The sequence below is a fragment of the Cynocephalus volans genome, chromosome 2, assembly GCF_027409185.1.
Source record: "Cynocephalus volans isolate mCynVol1 chromosome 2, mCynVol1.pri, whole genome shotgun sequence".
In the NCBI taxonomy this organism is placed as follows: domain Eukaryota; kingdom Metazoa; phylum Chordata; class Mammalia; order Dermoptera; family Cynocephalidae; genus Cynocephalus; species Cynocephalus volans.
The window spans coordinates 9582522-9597620 of NC_084461.1; the positions used below are offsets into that span (position 1 = coordinate 9582522).

A 15099-nucleotide genomic window follows, 5' to 3' on the forward strand; every position below is an offset into this window, starting at 1 on the left:
TCTTGGGTTCTAAAAATTCCCGGCCGTGTCTTCAAACTCCCCCCCCCATTGTTTCCTGGATAATAGAAGTTTCCGAGGTCTGCCGATTCCAGAAGTTGCTGTCTGGCGTTAAACTAGTCTCATCTGAAAAATAAGTCCCGCGCGCCCTATACTGCGCGTGCGCGAGGTGTTACTCCTTTCGGCGAGAGGAAGGTGCGTCCTCGGTTCTGGAGTGTTTGCCGCCGTTTGCGGGAAAGTAACGCCTACTGCTGCAGCATGGCGTCCGTGGGGACCCTCGCCTTCGATGAATATGGACGCCCTTTCCTCATCATCAAGGATCAGGACCGCAAGTCCCGCCTTATGGGACTTGAGGCCCTCAAGGTAACGGCCCGGGATACACTTGGCGGTGGGATGAGGGGAGGCGGCCGAGTCAGTGGCTCTGCGCCTGCGCAGGCTTAGAAGCGGTTGTACCATGTGCGGCCTGGAAAGGTCGAGAATCTCCTCCGAGGGAGCCCCTCGTCTGCAGTCTCGCACCCCGCTCTCAGCTCGGGAGCTGCCGTCGCATGAGTGGGGTGCGGTGGGCTGCAGGCGCCCTCGGGCGTTGGTGGGGGCAGGACCGCCGCTCCTCCCGGCTTCCAGCGCGGCGGTCGTTCGAGCCGTGTGTTCATCAGAAGGGGCAGAGAACGTAATGTCAGGAGTCTGTCCGGTTAGGGTTCTGCTGCTTTGCCTAACGTTGGTGTTCCCGCAACAGCCCTCAAAGAAACGGAGGGGCGTTTTCTTTGTCACTCGTGGAGGTCTCGTCACTTAGAGTATTTCATTTGTGAGTGCCTTTGTGCATGGCCTGTGCCCGGATGCGGTGTCATTAAACATAGGCCGTTAAGGAAATAACTGTTCCAGAGTGAGGAACGGGCACACGACCGTAATACACGGCGTGCGCGGTCAAAATGACCGGCTGCGGAAAGGGTTGCGGGTAAGAGTGGAGGGACCCCTGCAAGCGTTTGATAGAGGACAGCGTGTGACCAGGGACAGTAATATTTTGAATGGGAGAGAACTACATACTTCGGAGAGGAAACGGGCAGGAACACGCGTGCTACGTCGCTGAGTGGAAGAGCAATCCGGTTTTCACGGGGCACGGTCTGCTTTAAGTTAGGGTAGTCCCCAAAGGTGCCAGCTCTTGAATGCCCTGCATGGGAATCTAGACGTCTTCCCGTGGGAAGGAGGGGAGCCATTGAGGGGGTTTTCGGCAGAATTTTCAGTAGGAGCTAGCAACGTTTGGGATGGATTGAGGGAATAAGTCCAGTGGAGTTAAACAAGCCAGTGCAGGAGTCCGGGAAAGAAAGTGAGGGTCATCTGAACACAAACGTGGGCAGAGGAAATGCAGAGAAAGGGATACTTTGAGAGGACCTTTAGGGTTTGTGAGTGAATTCCTAATGTTTTATGTGTAGAGTACACACCATACCACCGAGTCTGAGGTGTCCCATTTCACTGACTGTCTTGGAGTTTTGCTTAAACTTAGAAACAACACAGTTCTCTCCCATAGACTGTTTGACTTAGGACCAATTACACCACCTCTCTGAACTGCTTTCCCAGTGGGGGTTGTATACCTCTGTTAAACGGAAGATTTGGCAGAGAGATTAAATGAAGTGAATAAAACGGAAGACTTGGCAGAGAGATTAAATGAAGTGACTTAAGGAGTGGGCACACAGTCTTGATTTGTGATAGGTACTTAGTATTTATTTCCTTTGTAGAAAAGTTTCAAGCTACTTGTATTACATCAATTCCACTTTTCACTTAAAGGGACCTGAAGAGAAAGTAACATCCAGTAAACCCAACCATTATAATGGTATGATTAAAGCTACTTGTTATTTTGCATGAGCCATTTTGTGCTAATACATAATTGTATGTAGTCCTCACGCTCTGAGATTGGTATAGGTATTATTTTTACAGAATTGGAAACTTGGGCCCACAGCAGTTGAGAAATTGCCGAAGATTGCCTAACTACTAAAGAGCAGGGCTATGATTCAAGTCCATCACTGAGTCAAAGCCAGTGGTCTGGAGCAAGGTTCTCATCCTTGGCATTAACGTTTGAGGCCAGGTCATTCTTTGTTGTGGGAACCCGTCCTGTGTAAGATGTTTAACGGCATCCTTGGGCTCTACTCACTACATGCCAGTAGCACCCTCCTCTCCAATTCTGACAACCCATGTCCTCAAACAGGTATCTCCACCACTTTCCTATGAGTTTATTCTTTAAAAATTCCATTATACAGACATCATTCAAAGGGTATTTTAAGGATTACCAGTATTTTCATAGACCTAATGAACTTTATGTCTTTTGTAACCTGCCAGATGTGATGACAGGGAAGGCTTCACCAAACATGTGCATTTGAACTGCTCTGAAAAGTTTGTTAGGATTTTGACGGGTAGAGGCCTATCTGTGCATCAGTACTTTAGGGATCAGGTGACATATTTGGGGAACAGTCACAAGCCATCCTCACTGGAAGGGAATGAGGTCTCAGATTATGGAGGGCTTTGAAGAAAAAGCTGAAGCTTTTGGACTTGAGTGTTGAAGCACTGGTGAGTTGTTTAAGCGTTTGGCAGGGAAGCAACATGTTTGAGAAAAATTAGTTGGTTAGCTAGATATGGGATGAACATGAAGGATAAGAGTTGAATTATAAGTACCTGGAATTCTGTAGGGTGCTTTGGATCTGGGTTAGGCTGGTGATGGCAAGAATAGAAAGAAAGGAAAAAAGACGTGTGGAAACAGAAGGACAATTTCAAGCTTTGGTTACTTTTAGTGCTTTCATAACACTGGCCTAAATTCTAATTGGGGAGGGGCAGGATGTTCAATTAGGAAGATTTTATTTGCTGTAACGAACATTCTCTAAGTTGCAAGAACCTCTGCAGATTAACGAACCTATACATATGTTGGCATGAGGTTTATTGTGTATTTTCCTAGAACGAAGAAATTAAGATCTAAGGCTTGTTTGGACAGTGATGTGGGTATTTAAATCTCTTTAAAAATTAGATTCTCAGGGTGAGACTGCTTCAGTATTGAGGCCTAGTGGTTTAGGGGTATGTACTTGGCCTCAAAGAATTTCCAACTGACTTGAAGAGGTGGGACCAAAATATATGAAAAATTGAAGACAACGGTAAAAGAAATGTCATAAGCCAGGACTTGGACAATTTGATGTGTAAAGGTTACAAACAGTTCTTTTTCCCTTGACATTTAGAGCCTTAAAGGTAATGCATATACAGGTACTTCAGAAGTTCATGGCAAGATTTGTATTATCTTTTAATTTTGTTTTTCCACAAATTTTATGAAGTACGCTCATATTTTGTTGAGATTCTTCAATGCTCTAAAAACTTTAATGTGTAATATTTTGCCTTAAAAATTCCGGCAATACTTGGCTTATGAAAGACTTGTGTTTCTAAAAGTGTATAATGCAAAGCAAAGCAGGCTGAGTTCCCAGGCCAGCCAACAAAATCCTAATAAGTCCATAATGTAACTGAACCATGGTACCGTGGTATTTATTGAGACTCTTCTCTCTGCAAACGTGGAACTGGAAGGAGAAGGAAGAAAAAAGTTTTCTTACACTTTCCTGAGCAGTGGGGCAAAGTATATTTTATCATCTCTCCTATTTGCCAATTCAGTACCTCCTTTCTTTTCTGCCTCTTATTTCTTCCTTGAGAAAATAATTTATATCTGTTACTCAGGTTAGTAACTAGATGTGGTGAGAAAAAAATGCTGGGTAACTTAATGTATTCTAATATTTCTGACAGCTGCTTATCTTAAGAGGGCCAATTGCTAATTATGTTCTATAATTATCGTTGTTGGAATTTCAGACAGTGGAGGAAGGTTTTTAAGGCAAAAGAACAAATGGATTAAAACAGAGCAGTCTACCTGATTATGTGCCCACACGGAATCCCTACTACTAAATTGTTAGCCACTTTTCAGAACTTCCCTTCTGTCAAAATCAATCTCACTTAAAAACTTTGACAGGAAAGGGTGACTCTAGTATATTGTTACATATTGGCTTGACTATTTAATAGTATATGTTTTGTAGTGAACCATAGTGTGACAGTTCACCGTGTCACGTGTTTACAGTTGGACTTTTTTCTCATGAAGTTAGTATTACAAAGTGGTCTTGCAAGGCCTGCCAGGTCACACTGTCCGTGTTGTCAGCTGTAAAAATGGGCTGGTGTTTTGCCTCTTAGGTGTAGAAGCTTCTAGACAATAGAAATTATATCATAAGTGATCTTTATAATCATCAGCTATATGCGTTGAACCGTTGAAATTATATGTAATGAATATTTGCTTTTTCTCTTTGTTTCATTCAGTCTCATATAATGGCAGCGAAAGCTGTAGCAAATACAATGAGAACATCACTTGGACCAAATGGTAAGAGTCTAACATTCTGTGTTTTTTAAACAAAAGTTTTAGGGCTGGCCAGTTAGTTCAGTTGGTTAGAGTGCAGACTTATAACACCAACGTCAAGTGTTCAGATCCCCATACTGGCCAACTGCCAAAAACAAAACCACCCCCCAAAAAAAAAAAATCTAAAAGTTTTACATAACAGAATAGTCAGTACAACCTCTTTACAGGAAAGGTGGGAAGTTGTTTGGGGATGGCGGGGAGAGGGTCATCCTACTACCCTCAAACAGCCACAATTTCTTGGTGTATTCCATACTTCATAAATATGGTTATAATGATAATATGTATATAATTTTAAATCAGACTTTTTTCTACTTAACATCATTTCATTGGCATTTTGCAGTTAATAGCTATCATCTTTCGAGGTTACTACTGGTTTTAGCCATTTAGATTATTTCTAGTGTTTTGCTTTATATTAACCAATCTAAAAATGTCTTCATGCAGATATTCTTTGCAGTATGTTGAGTTATTTGTTTATAAGAAATTGCACAGATGAGAACTGAGTCACGGGCTGGCCGATTAGCTCAGTTGGTTAGAGTGTGGTGCTGATAACACCAAGGCCCAAGGTTCACTCCCTGTACCAGCTAGCCACCAAATAGAACCGAGTCAAGAGGTCTAACTTTTGTTATAGTTATTAGTGTTGGTTGCCAATTTTTTGCCCAAAGGTCTAAACATTGTTGTCTTTTTAGGACTTGATAAGATGATGGTGGATAAGGATGGCGATGTGACTGTAACTAATGATGGTGCTACCATTTTAAGCATGATGGATGTTGATCATCAGATTGCCAAGCTGATGGTTGAACTGTCCAAATCACAGGATGATGAAATTGGAGATGGAACCACAGGAGTGGTTGGTAAGAAAAGGCAAAATACCCTTTCTCATTTAAGAGATGTTATTTAAACTCGCAGGGCTAACATGCCTTCTGGGAATGTTTACTCTGAATTAAATTATGAGGAGACAGATCGACAATCCAAGTTAAGTAACACAGTACAAAACATGTGGCCCAGACTTGAAAACTGACAGTGTCATGAAAGAATGGAAAGAAGGGTGGAGAGAGTTAGACAATGAGAAATGACAACTAGCTGTACTGTGTAATGCTTGATTGGATGCTGGTTTGGTTTTAAGCTGTAAAGGATGTTTGAGACAAGTGGGGGAATTTGATTATGGATCATGTATTATATATGTGTTGAGTTTCCTGAATGTGACAATTATATTGCAGTTATGTAGGAGAATGCCCTTGTACTCAGCTGTGTGTTAAAATATGTAAGGGTGACGTGATGATTTCTGCAACCTATTTTCAAATACTTGAGCAGAAAAAATATGTGAAGGTTTAGGAAAAAATGTGACCAAATGTTAATAAGTAAGCTGGTGTTCATTTTACTAGTCTCGCATTTTTTTCTGGAGGTTTGAAATGTTTAAAGTAAAATGTTGGGGAAGGCTGAAAAGATTAAAAATATTTTTAAGGTTACCCTTTCTGCAGTGCAGATGAAATTTGACTGCATTTATTTAATAAATATTTGTTGGGTACCATTGTGTACCAAGCACTGCTCTAGGTATACTTGGAGAGCAGCATACTTAAAATAAAACTTTACCTTTGTGGAACCAAAATGAGGGAAGGGGAGGTTTGTGGGAGTGGGGGTAAATAATAAACAAATTTTTAAATCCTCTTATCACCAGGATGGATTTCACTAAATAGAAGTCCCTGACCCAGGAAAAGTAGTAGTTTATTTCCCTTTATAGAAATGTTCTTTTATTATATTCTTAGCTGCATCCTTCACATCACTGAGGGGTGAACATTTATCTGTAAGGGGAGACCTGTTAGACCTTTGCTGGAACCAAAAAAACAAGAGGCTCCCTCTTAAAAATAGATGGCCTCAGCTTCAAGATTACTTAACAGCTTAATTCTGGAACTTATTTCCAGGGTAGCATCTAATTTATATTGATTATACTGAGAGTAGAGTTTTAACGTTTTCCTAAACTAATTGTCTGCATTCCTGTTTGCAGTCCTGGCTGGTGCCTTGTTAGAAGAAGCTGAGCAGTTGCTGGACCGAGGCATTCACCCCATCAGAATAGCCGATGGCTATGAGCAGGCTGCCCGCATTGCTCTCGAACACCTGGACAGAATCAGCGATAGTGTCCTTGTTGACATCAAGGACACTGAACCCCTGATTCAGACTGCAAAAACCACACTGGGCTCCAAAGTGTATGTTTCAGTAGAATGTTATAATTGTGTGTAGAAGAGGCACAGTGTGCCTGTTCCTAATGGCAACAAAAAATGATCACTGGTAGTTTCATATTGATTTGATGAGTTTCTTTCTGTTATTTTGGTTTTGCTTTGTTTTTAATGTAGATGTGGACACATGCATCTTATGTTTTATTTGGGAGCTGAATTCCCAAGTTTGGGTACAAAATCCTCTTGGCAGTTTTTGCAAAATGTATAATCCTTTAATTTAGCAGTATATGCTGCATTGGAAATCAACCAGAATGGGTCCTGTTGGGGAGTATGTTAATTTTCATAGTACTTCTTTCTGCAGTTTCTTTCCTAGGAAGCCATGAGGGGGAGTCAGCTTTTCATTCACTCAGCAAGCAAATTATTGATCCAAAATTTTAATTTAGTAAGCTGGGGCTGTCTTGAAATTGACTTATATCAGGTGTTTTCAATGTTTGCTTAATACCTGCTATTTGCCAGGCTTACTGCCAAGTCTAAGGGACATAAAGATACAGTTCTTGTCCAATGGAGACTCTAAAGGAGCCTCAGCCGAGGGATGAACTTATCTTGAGCAGTGATAGAGACTTACAGTCTGTTGCCATACTGTGGCATAAAAATCCAGCTTAAGGTGTTACACTATTTTTTGAAAATTGATATCAGTGTAAGAGATGTTTTAATTTTAATTTGTATATGTGTGGTAGTTTTAACAGAAAGGGGAGTGGTCGTCTCAACTCTGGATAGGAAAAATGCAGCTAAAGTGTCTATTGCCTTCTCACCTGGGGGTGGGGGGGGACATCCCCAGCACTGGTGTTAGGACAGAGCCTTCCATAATGCCACCTGTCCTCTGGCTGCAGAGGAGTCTCAGCCAAGACTAGCTCCTAGGCAGGGATGTCCACCCTGGGTGTGGCCTCTGTCACAAGTACATTATCTTCTCATGAAAGGAAGGCATTACCATTACTTGAAATGCACAAATCTTATTTTATTGTTTCTTTGTAAGTTGATCCTGTTTTATTTGCAAGTCTCTGTAAAACCCACGTATGTATGGGTGTTCATTATAAAAACATGCTCAAATTGATTGATAATCACCAAATAAATACATTCAACATAAAGCAAAAAAATCCTACTTAAGATGCTAACAACATTTTTAGTTTCATGGTTCTCTTTTCTAGATGACCTAAGAATTCAGACACTATATTTCAAATGCTAGGTTTCCTTTGTGGTTTCTCCAGATTCAAGTAAATTTATGAGGCGTCTATTCAAATGTTTCACAGCTTTCAAAAAAGGTAGAATCCCCCCACCTGTAACTGGAGTTATAGTGCGAATTCTTGCAAAGGTAGAACACCCCAACAGCTTCTTTACCTCTCATTTAGTGCTGTGCCTTATTGAGACAAGATTTACTTTTCCCGGACAATTTCTTATTTTTCCCATTCTATTTTGAACTTATAAAATAGTAATAGTATTCTTTAAAAGTGTTGCAATTTTAGAAAAATCTTAGTTCTTGCCATACAACAGTGGTCTTTCATATACATTCATAATGGAAGGAAATAATAAATTTCAGTTAGAATTAGTGAAAATAAAGATGTAATTTATTCCTCATCCAAGTTTATGGTTTTTTGGGGGGTCCATGGATCCCAGGTTAAGAATTCCTGCTCCAAACTGTTCACAATGCCTGTTGTCATTGTGGGAGGTGGGAGGAAGTTACTTAGAGGTGTCTGCCTATGCTTAAGGACGACCTTGGAAGTTTTGTTTTTGCTTTTTTTGGTAAAATAAAGTGAAAAACTAAAGAAAATTCAGGTTGTGGTGACATTCCTTTTTAAAGACTGAACATCATTAGTTTTATAAAATATCTGTGAGTTACGTTATGTGCTCAACTTTGGTAGTAGTAATTGCAAAATGAACCTGAACAGTTTGTTCTGCGGTATTTTCATCAGGGTTAACAGCTGTCACCGACAAATGGCCGAGATTGCTGTGAATGCTGTCCTCACGGTAGCAGACATGGAGCGGAGAGATGTGGACTTCGAGCTCATCAAAGTAGAAGGCAAAGTGGGTGGGAGGCTGGAGGACACAAAACTGATCAAAGGCGTGATTGTGGACAAGGATTTCAGTCATCCACAGATGCCAAAAGTAAGTCACTACCCCGTGCAGTTTCCCACTGTTTTAACTCTTAATTCGGCCAATTAAAATGTGTTTGCTTTCCCCACAGAAAGTGGAAGATGCTAAGATTGCAATTCTCACATGTCCATTTGAGCCACCCAAACCAAAGACGAAGCATAAGCTGGATGTGACCTCTGTGGAAGATTATAAAGCCCTTCAGAAATATGAAAAGGAGAAGTTCGAAGAGATGATTCAACAAGTAAGTCCTACCATAGTTCTCAGTTGAGTTTAAACTCCCGAAGGATGCAGTTAGTTAGTATGGTTAATAAACATGTGGCACCAGCCTGTGCTGTTCATGACACTTCATCCTGTGGCTCCAAATAACATGTTGACATTACAGTCTTCAGTTGTAAAAGTAATAAATATACACAGTGAGGAAAAAACCAAATGGCACAGAGCGACATAAAGGAGAAAGAAGTCTTGTTTTGTCTTAAAATGGTAACATGTTAGGGTGCTTAAAGGAGTTGACACTTACCTAGAGCTGCGCTTTTGATTGTAGATTTTTGCTGTCTTGGACAATTTTAGCATAGCTTACCACATATTGAAGACCTCTTCATATAACTTTTAGATGAAAAAGTTATTGAGTAACTGGAGTTTAATCAGAATGCATGCATAGTAATCCCAGTTCTTGTCTCTAATAAGTCAAGGTGTGATTTTATAAAACCTTTATGTTTCACCTCTAGCTATTAAATTTTAAGTGTGCATGCTCTTTAACGTAGCAGTTCCTCTTTTAGGACTCTGTCCTTGAGGGAATTTAAAGCACCAGTACTTGAGGTTATATGAACATGGATATTGATTGGAATATTGTTGTTCACAGCCAACTAGAGGCTATTTTAATGCTTTCATGATACATTCCTTCAGTTCTACTATATACCAGACACTGTTGTAGGCACTAGAGATACAGCAGTGAACAAAGCCAAACTTTCTCCCTTGAGGCACAGAGTGATGGGAGGGCAGGTGGGGCTCTTGTGGACACTGGGCAGAGAAGGCTGTCTAGGGGAGGGACATATGAGCCAAGACCTGTGTGCGGTAAGAGAGCAGCACCTCTGGGTGAGGGGCATTCCGGACAGGATGGGGTGGGGGTGTCCCTGCAGCAGGAACTTGGTTGGCTTATGCAAGGAGCAGCCAGCCTGAGGGGTTGGAGTGTGCTGGCAGGAGTTTGTGAATGAGAGCTGAGGTGCACTGCAGGAAAAAAGATGAACTGGGAGGCCAAGTATTGGATGGATCACACTGGTGATGTGCAGATTTCTGAAAATAACAGGAATTGTGAGAGGGCTAAAGAATGAGAGGGGGTGACACAAAGAGCGACACTGTAGGTGGCTATGAGGAGCAAAAAGGACCTTTCTCCTATTTTAAGCACGTGAAAAGGGAAATAGCCAACTCTGAGGAGTGCAGGGGCAGGTTGGTTTTCAGGGGACAGCCAGAATTTGTTTACAGCTAGAATATGACAGAAGCATTGCCTTAGGACTCCTCTGTTAATGGACTGAGTTCCAGAGGATCAGGGAAAGAAGAGAGGTAGAGAGCCAGGTAGTGGTGGGTGAGGACAGGTAAACAGCAGTAGTGGGACATAAGAGAGTCGTCACAGGTGATCGCCAAGGGTGGAATGGTCAGAAAAGTAGACATATACATATTTCTATTCTTTCCTGTGCTTTTTGTTTATTTTAATACACCCACCTCACCCACCCAGCTGAGCATCTTCCGTTTTTCAAACATTATTACAAAATGTAAATGCCTGCTCTCTGTTAACATAATTGTGGCATTTCTTTTCCCAGATTAAAGAAACTGGTGCTAACCTAGCTATCTGCCAGTGGGGCTTTGATGATGAAGCAAATCATCTACTTCTTCAGAATAACTTGCCTGCGGTTCGTTGGGTAGGAGGACCCGAAATTGAGGTAGGAAGTTCCATGTGAGGAGACTTCTAGAGGAAAGGGCTCAGCTTACAATGCATGTGTGTATTTAGCGCTGCTTTGATAGCACTTGCCTTAAATACCCACGTCGTGGCAAGGCTCCACAGGTTAGAGGAGCATGAGCTGGGAGAGAGAGAAGTGCTAGAATCTCTTACTGTTTGAATGACAACTATGTCTTTTTGGTGTTTGTGGCATTTTGAAATGCTTTCCACGTGTCATCTCACTGGGCCCTGTCATGGACTTTCTGAGGCAGGAAGAAGACCCAGTCTCATCTCCTCATAGGTCAGCCGGGTACTAACAGCCATCCTAGGCACTCGTCTGGACCCTGGGCATACACTCGAGCTGGGTTCACAGAGAGAGGCAGGGCTACGCAGAGGAGTGGGATGGTCTGGAGCTTAGGGGATGTGCACAGGGTGGTAGAGCCGGGCAGCACCAAGGCCAGACCAAGACACCCAGTTCTTCAGAACCTTGTTCATTTAACAAGGTACTTTGGGTTGAACTTGAAGTTTTTTGGCCAGTGGGGCAGCAATTGTGGTGAAAAAGATGAAGATGGTTCTATATCAGGTTTAGCTCATTTGTGGTCTAGTTTTGAAAGTTAAATTCACCAATAATGTCTTCATCCCTCTCCCTTATCGACCCCCATTAGCTGATTGCCATTGCAACAGGAGGGCGGATTGTCCCACGGTTCTCCGAACTCACAGCTGAGAAGCTAGGCTTTGCTGGGCTGGTACAGGAGATCTCATTTGGGACAACTAAAGACAAAATGCTGGTCATCGAGCAGTGTAAGAACTCCAGAGCCGTAACCATTTTCATTAGAGGAGGAAATAAGATGGTGAGAATTCAGTTCTTTTTCCGGATTTTGGTACATAACTTGGCTTCTTTGCCCATAATGTGTTTAACTGAGACACAGTTACAATAAGAAAATCATTTTTCTCAAACGAAATATCATGGTGTAAAATTATTGAAGACTGTAAAATCATCAATTTATAAGGCAGATTTGCCTTTCTGTTGTCCCTTAGGTAGAAACAAGGAACCCAAGTAAATAATCATTGACAATCTCTCCATTCTTTGAAAATGAATTTTTAGCACATCACAGCAAATGCGAATCATTGTGAGCTTTTTTCCTTTGTTGGTTTTTGATTCCCTTGCTTGATCATGTGTCCTGAATTGAGTCACTGTGGCTGCCTCTGCCTGTTGAATTTTGTTTACTACTTTATGGGCAGGGAAAGTACAGTAAAGAGATAAATCATCTGATAATAAATATTGTGTACGTATCATATGGCACACTCTGTTTTTAACCAAGATAGTTTTAATAGGGGCTGTTAGAGAATATTGCCAGTACCCAGCAAGTACTTACACTAAACCAAAGGTGCCAGGTATTTGGCTCTAAAATGAATAGATGTTGATCACATTAATTTAGGCAAAACTGTTTTCCATAGATAATCGAGGAAGCAAAACGATCCCTTCATGATGCTTTGTGTGTCATCCGGAACCTCATCCGTGATAATCGCGTGGTGTATGGAGGAGGGGCTGCTGAAATATCTTGTGCTTTGGCAGTTAGCCAAGAGGCAGATAAGGTAACATGTATGTAAAGACTTGGTAAGAGACTAAGACGTTTCTGGTGTGTGGAGTATGGAAGGCCGCGGGACAGAACAAGGTGCTTGGCTCAGAATGAACAAAAGTATTATAAGCTGTATGTAACAGGTATTTAACTCTCATGTCCATGTTTTCAAATTCAGGTTGCCATAAACTAGCATTTCTCAGCTGTTTTCAATTGTTCCATCCTTAACAATAATAATAAATCTTTTCAGTCCTTTAATGTTATTTGAAATTCAAAAATTAATATTGTAACCTAAATCAATATTGTAACCTAAAAATAAAGCAGTAAGAGCTGCTTTGTTCAGAGACATCTGTTATGCATGTATCCTCTCCATTCATATTCTCTAGTGACGTTTTAATATTCTGATAGATTAAAAATAAGACAACCTAATTCTTCAGACTCTTCATGTTTCTATATTGCTACTGGGTATGTGTATGTGTGTGTGTGTGTTTTGCCAAGTACACTTACTGTACCCCTGTACCCATCTAGTGCCCAACCTTGGAGCAGTATGCCATGAGAGCTTTTGCCGACGCATTGGAGGTCATCCCCATGGCCCTTTCTGAAAACAGTGGCATGAATCCCATCCAGACTATGACTGAAGTCCGAGCCAGACAAGTGAAGGAGATGAACCCTGCTCTGGGAATTGACTGTTTACACAAGGGTACAAATGGTGAGGAGTTGTCACAGTTCTTTATGTGGGACTGTGTTTTTTATTTAAATTAATAATTATATACAATATTACTGTACAGTATATAATATGTGCTATGAGATTGTCATATCTTTTTAAATACTTAAACACACTTTAGGTGTTAAAGTTCTGTATTTCGGACTGATTTGATTACCTTAGGAGTTGGTTTGACTGCAAGTCCTAGCAACATAAAACTCATTTTAACTACAATATGGTCTTACTAAAGGTGACACATTTTAATCTCTGGTTTTGGAAAATAATTTCCATCTTGCTTTTTTTTAACACAAATGTCTGTCATAGTAGGTTCTGGGTGTTATGTAAAACAGCTCTGGAATGGACTTGACGTTTACAGCTTACAGGTGGTTTTATCCCATAGATTAAGGAGTGTTAAATAAATGTGGTGAACAGTTGTGCATCACTTAACAACAGGAAACATGCTCTGAGAAATGCATTGTTAGACAATGTCATCATTGCACAAATATAGAATGTACTTACACGAATCTAGATGGTATTGCCTCCTACACACCTAGGCTGTGTGGCATAGCCATTGTAATTTTCTGAGACCACCATCATATATGCAATCTACTGTTGACCAGAATGTCGACATGCAGCACTTGACTAACTGTGCAGTTCTGCTGCTGAAGAGGGTAGGATAACTTGAGGTTCTTGAAACAGTGGTCCCAGTGAGTTTGGTACTAGTCGGGCCATATGTAGAGTTCTGTAATCAGTCCTGACCACAGAATCTGACTTTTTACCCGGAAGTATAGTTTAGTATTTCCTTTCATGCTTATATTCCCAAGGATTCTAATACAACCAGTTCTTTGTCAGGTAAATATTTAATGTTTTTAACCTGAATGCCTGGTTGTGCTAAAATTTAGCATTTCTAGGTCTTTTTTAAAAATATTTTTTATTTCAGATTTACTAAGTTAGATATGGTTATAGGCCCATGCTCTAACCAACAGATCTAACCAGCCAGCCTCTAATACTTTGTGGGATGAGATGTCTCTGAAAGATATCACTTTTGGCTAGACACTGAAGAGAGTTTCCTTCCCCCAACAGCTCCCTGTTAACCAGGTTCAAATTCCAGAGTGTCTTCAGAAGTAATGAAATTATATTCATCTGAAAGTGAAATAAAGCTGAGATTAGTGGCTTTTTACTGTGATTCCATAAATTGGAGCTGGTTATTGATAGTTAATGTGTTTGCTGTTTTAGAATAACCAGTTTACTTGTATTTTTCAGATATGAAGCAACAACATGTCATAGAAACCTTGATTGGCAAAAAGCAACAGATATCACTTGCGACACAGATGGTTAGAATGATTTTGAAGATCGATGACATCCGTAAGCCTGGAGAATCTGAAGAATAACGAAGAAATGTAGAATAGAATGTAGTAGTAAGATCCACTACTGTGATTAAATAAATGGGTGTCCTGTGATGCATCTACAGTTATTTATTATTACATCTTTTTTCAGACACTGTAGATGCTATAATAAAAATAACTGTTTGGTAAGCATAGTTCCACTTGTTCAGTGCCGTGTAATGGTAGAGATACTGTCTCACAAGCTTTTGTATTCATTATATTAAAGGGATCTCTTTAAACCTTTATCTGCTCTTCAAGTTTAAGAAACATTCATTATAACATTAATTAAATGCTGCCTTAATTGAAGGGACTTGAGTATTTTTCAGAATAAGCTGTAGGAACTATTTAACAGCTTAAACATTGAGTTCTCAAGATTTATTTTAGCACTGAGGAATATGGGCTTGGTCCTATTTCTGTCTGAATGGGTGGGTCCTTTGATTGTAGAGACCATCATAAATGAGTATTTCCATCAAAGAATTATCGGATGCTATTATTAGATTACACCCCCATAATCTAGGATGTTGTTAAAGTGCTGATGAGGTCAGTGTTCAAAGTTTAACACACGTCTCCCTTTTCTTTACTGTGGTCATGGCCCTGCTCTGAACACCAGTCAGGTAATGGGCAGAATCAGAACCAGTGTGGGCACAGCTGTACCACCAGCACATGCTTGGAATGAAGGACAGTTCAAAACCCAGTTGGTTTCTTAACAGAGTGACAAGATAAGTGGAGGTTAGAGTGAATTGTAGAAAGTCAGGGAGAAATCTTGAG

General features: G+C 40.8%; 1 protein-coding gene across 1 annotated transcript; it reads left to right on the forward strand.

Moving 5' to 3' along the window:
- The first annotated feature begins 152 nt into the window (after nt 1-152).
- On the forward strand, nt 153-14576 carry CCT5 (chaperonin containing TCP1 subunit 5). The gene is made up of 11 exons (XM_063086252.1): nt 153-360; nt 4318-4378; nt 5101-5265; nt 6417-6615; nt 8553-8745; nt 8825-8974; nt 10548-10667; nt 11329-11514; nt 12122-12259; nt 12772-12952; nt 14210-14576. Exons 1-11 carry the CDS (start codon nt 256-258, stop codon nt 14335-14337), a joined length of 1626 nt encoding a protein of 541 aa, XP_062942322.1. The 5' UTR covers nt 153-255; the 3' UTR covers nt 14338-14576.
- Nucleotides 14577-15099: the final 523 nt, after the last annotated feature.

Bases quoted from the DNA above. Each gene is read 5' to 3' on its own strand.
- CCT5 (XM_063086252.1), top strand. From the start codon at position 256: ATGGCGTCCGTGGGGACCCTCGCCTTCGATGAATATGGACGCCCTTTC. The intron at 5,266-6,416 runs GTAAGAAAAGGC...TCCTGTTTGCAG, and splicing joins TGGAACCACAGGAGTGGTTG to TCCTGGCTGGTGCCTTGTTA. The intron at 11,515-12,121 runs GTGAGAATTCAG...TGTTTTCCATAG, and splicing joins TTAGAGGAGGAAATAAGATG to ATAATCGAGGAAGCAAAACG.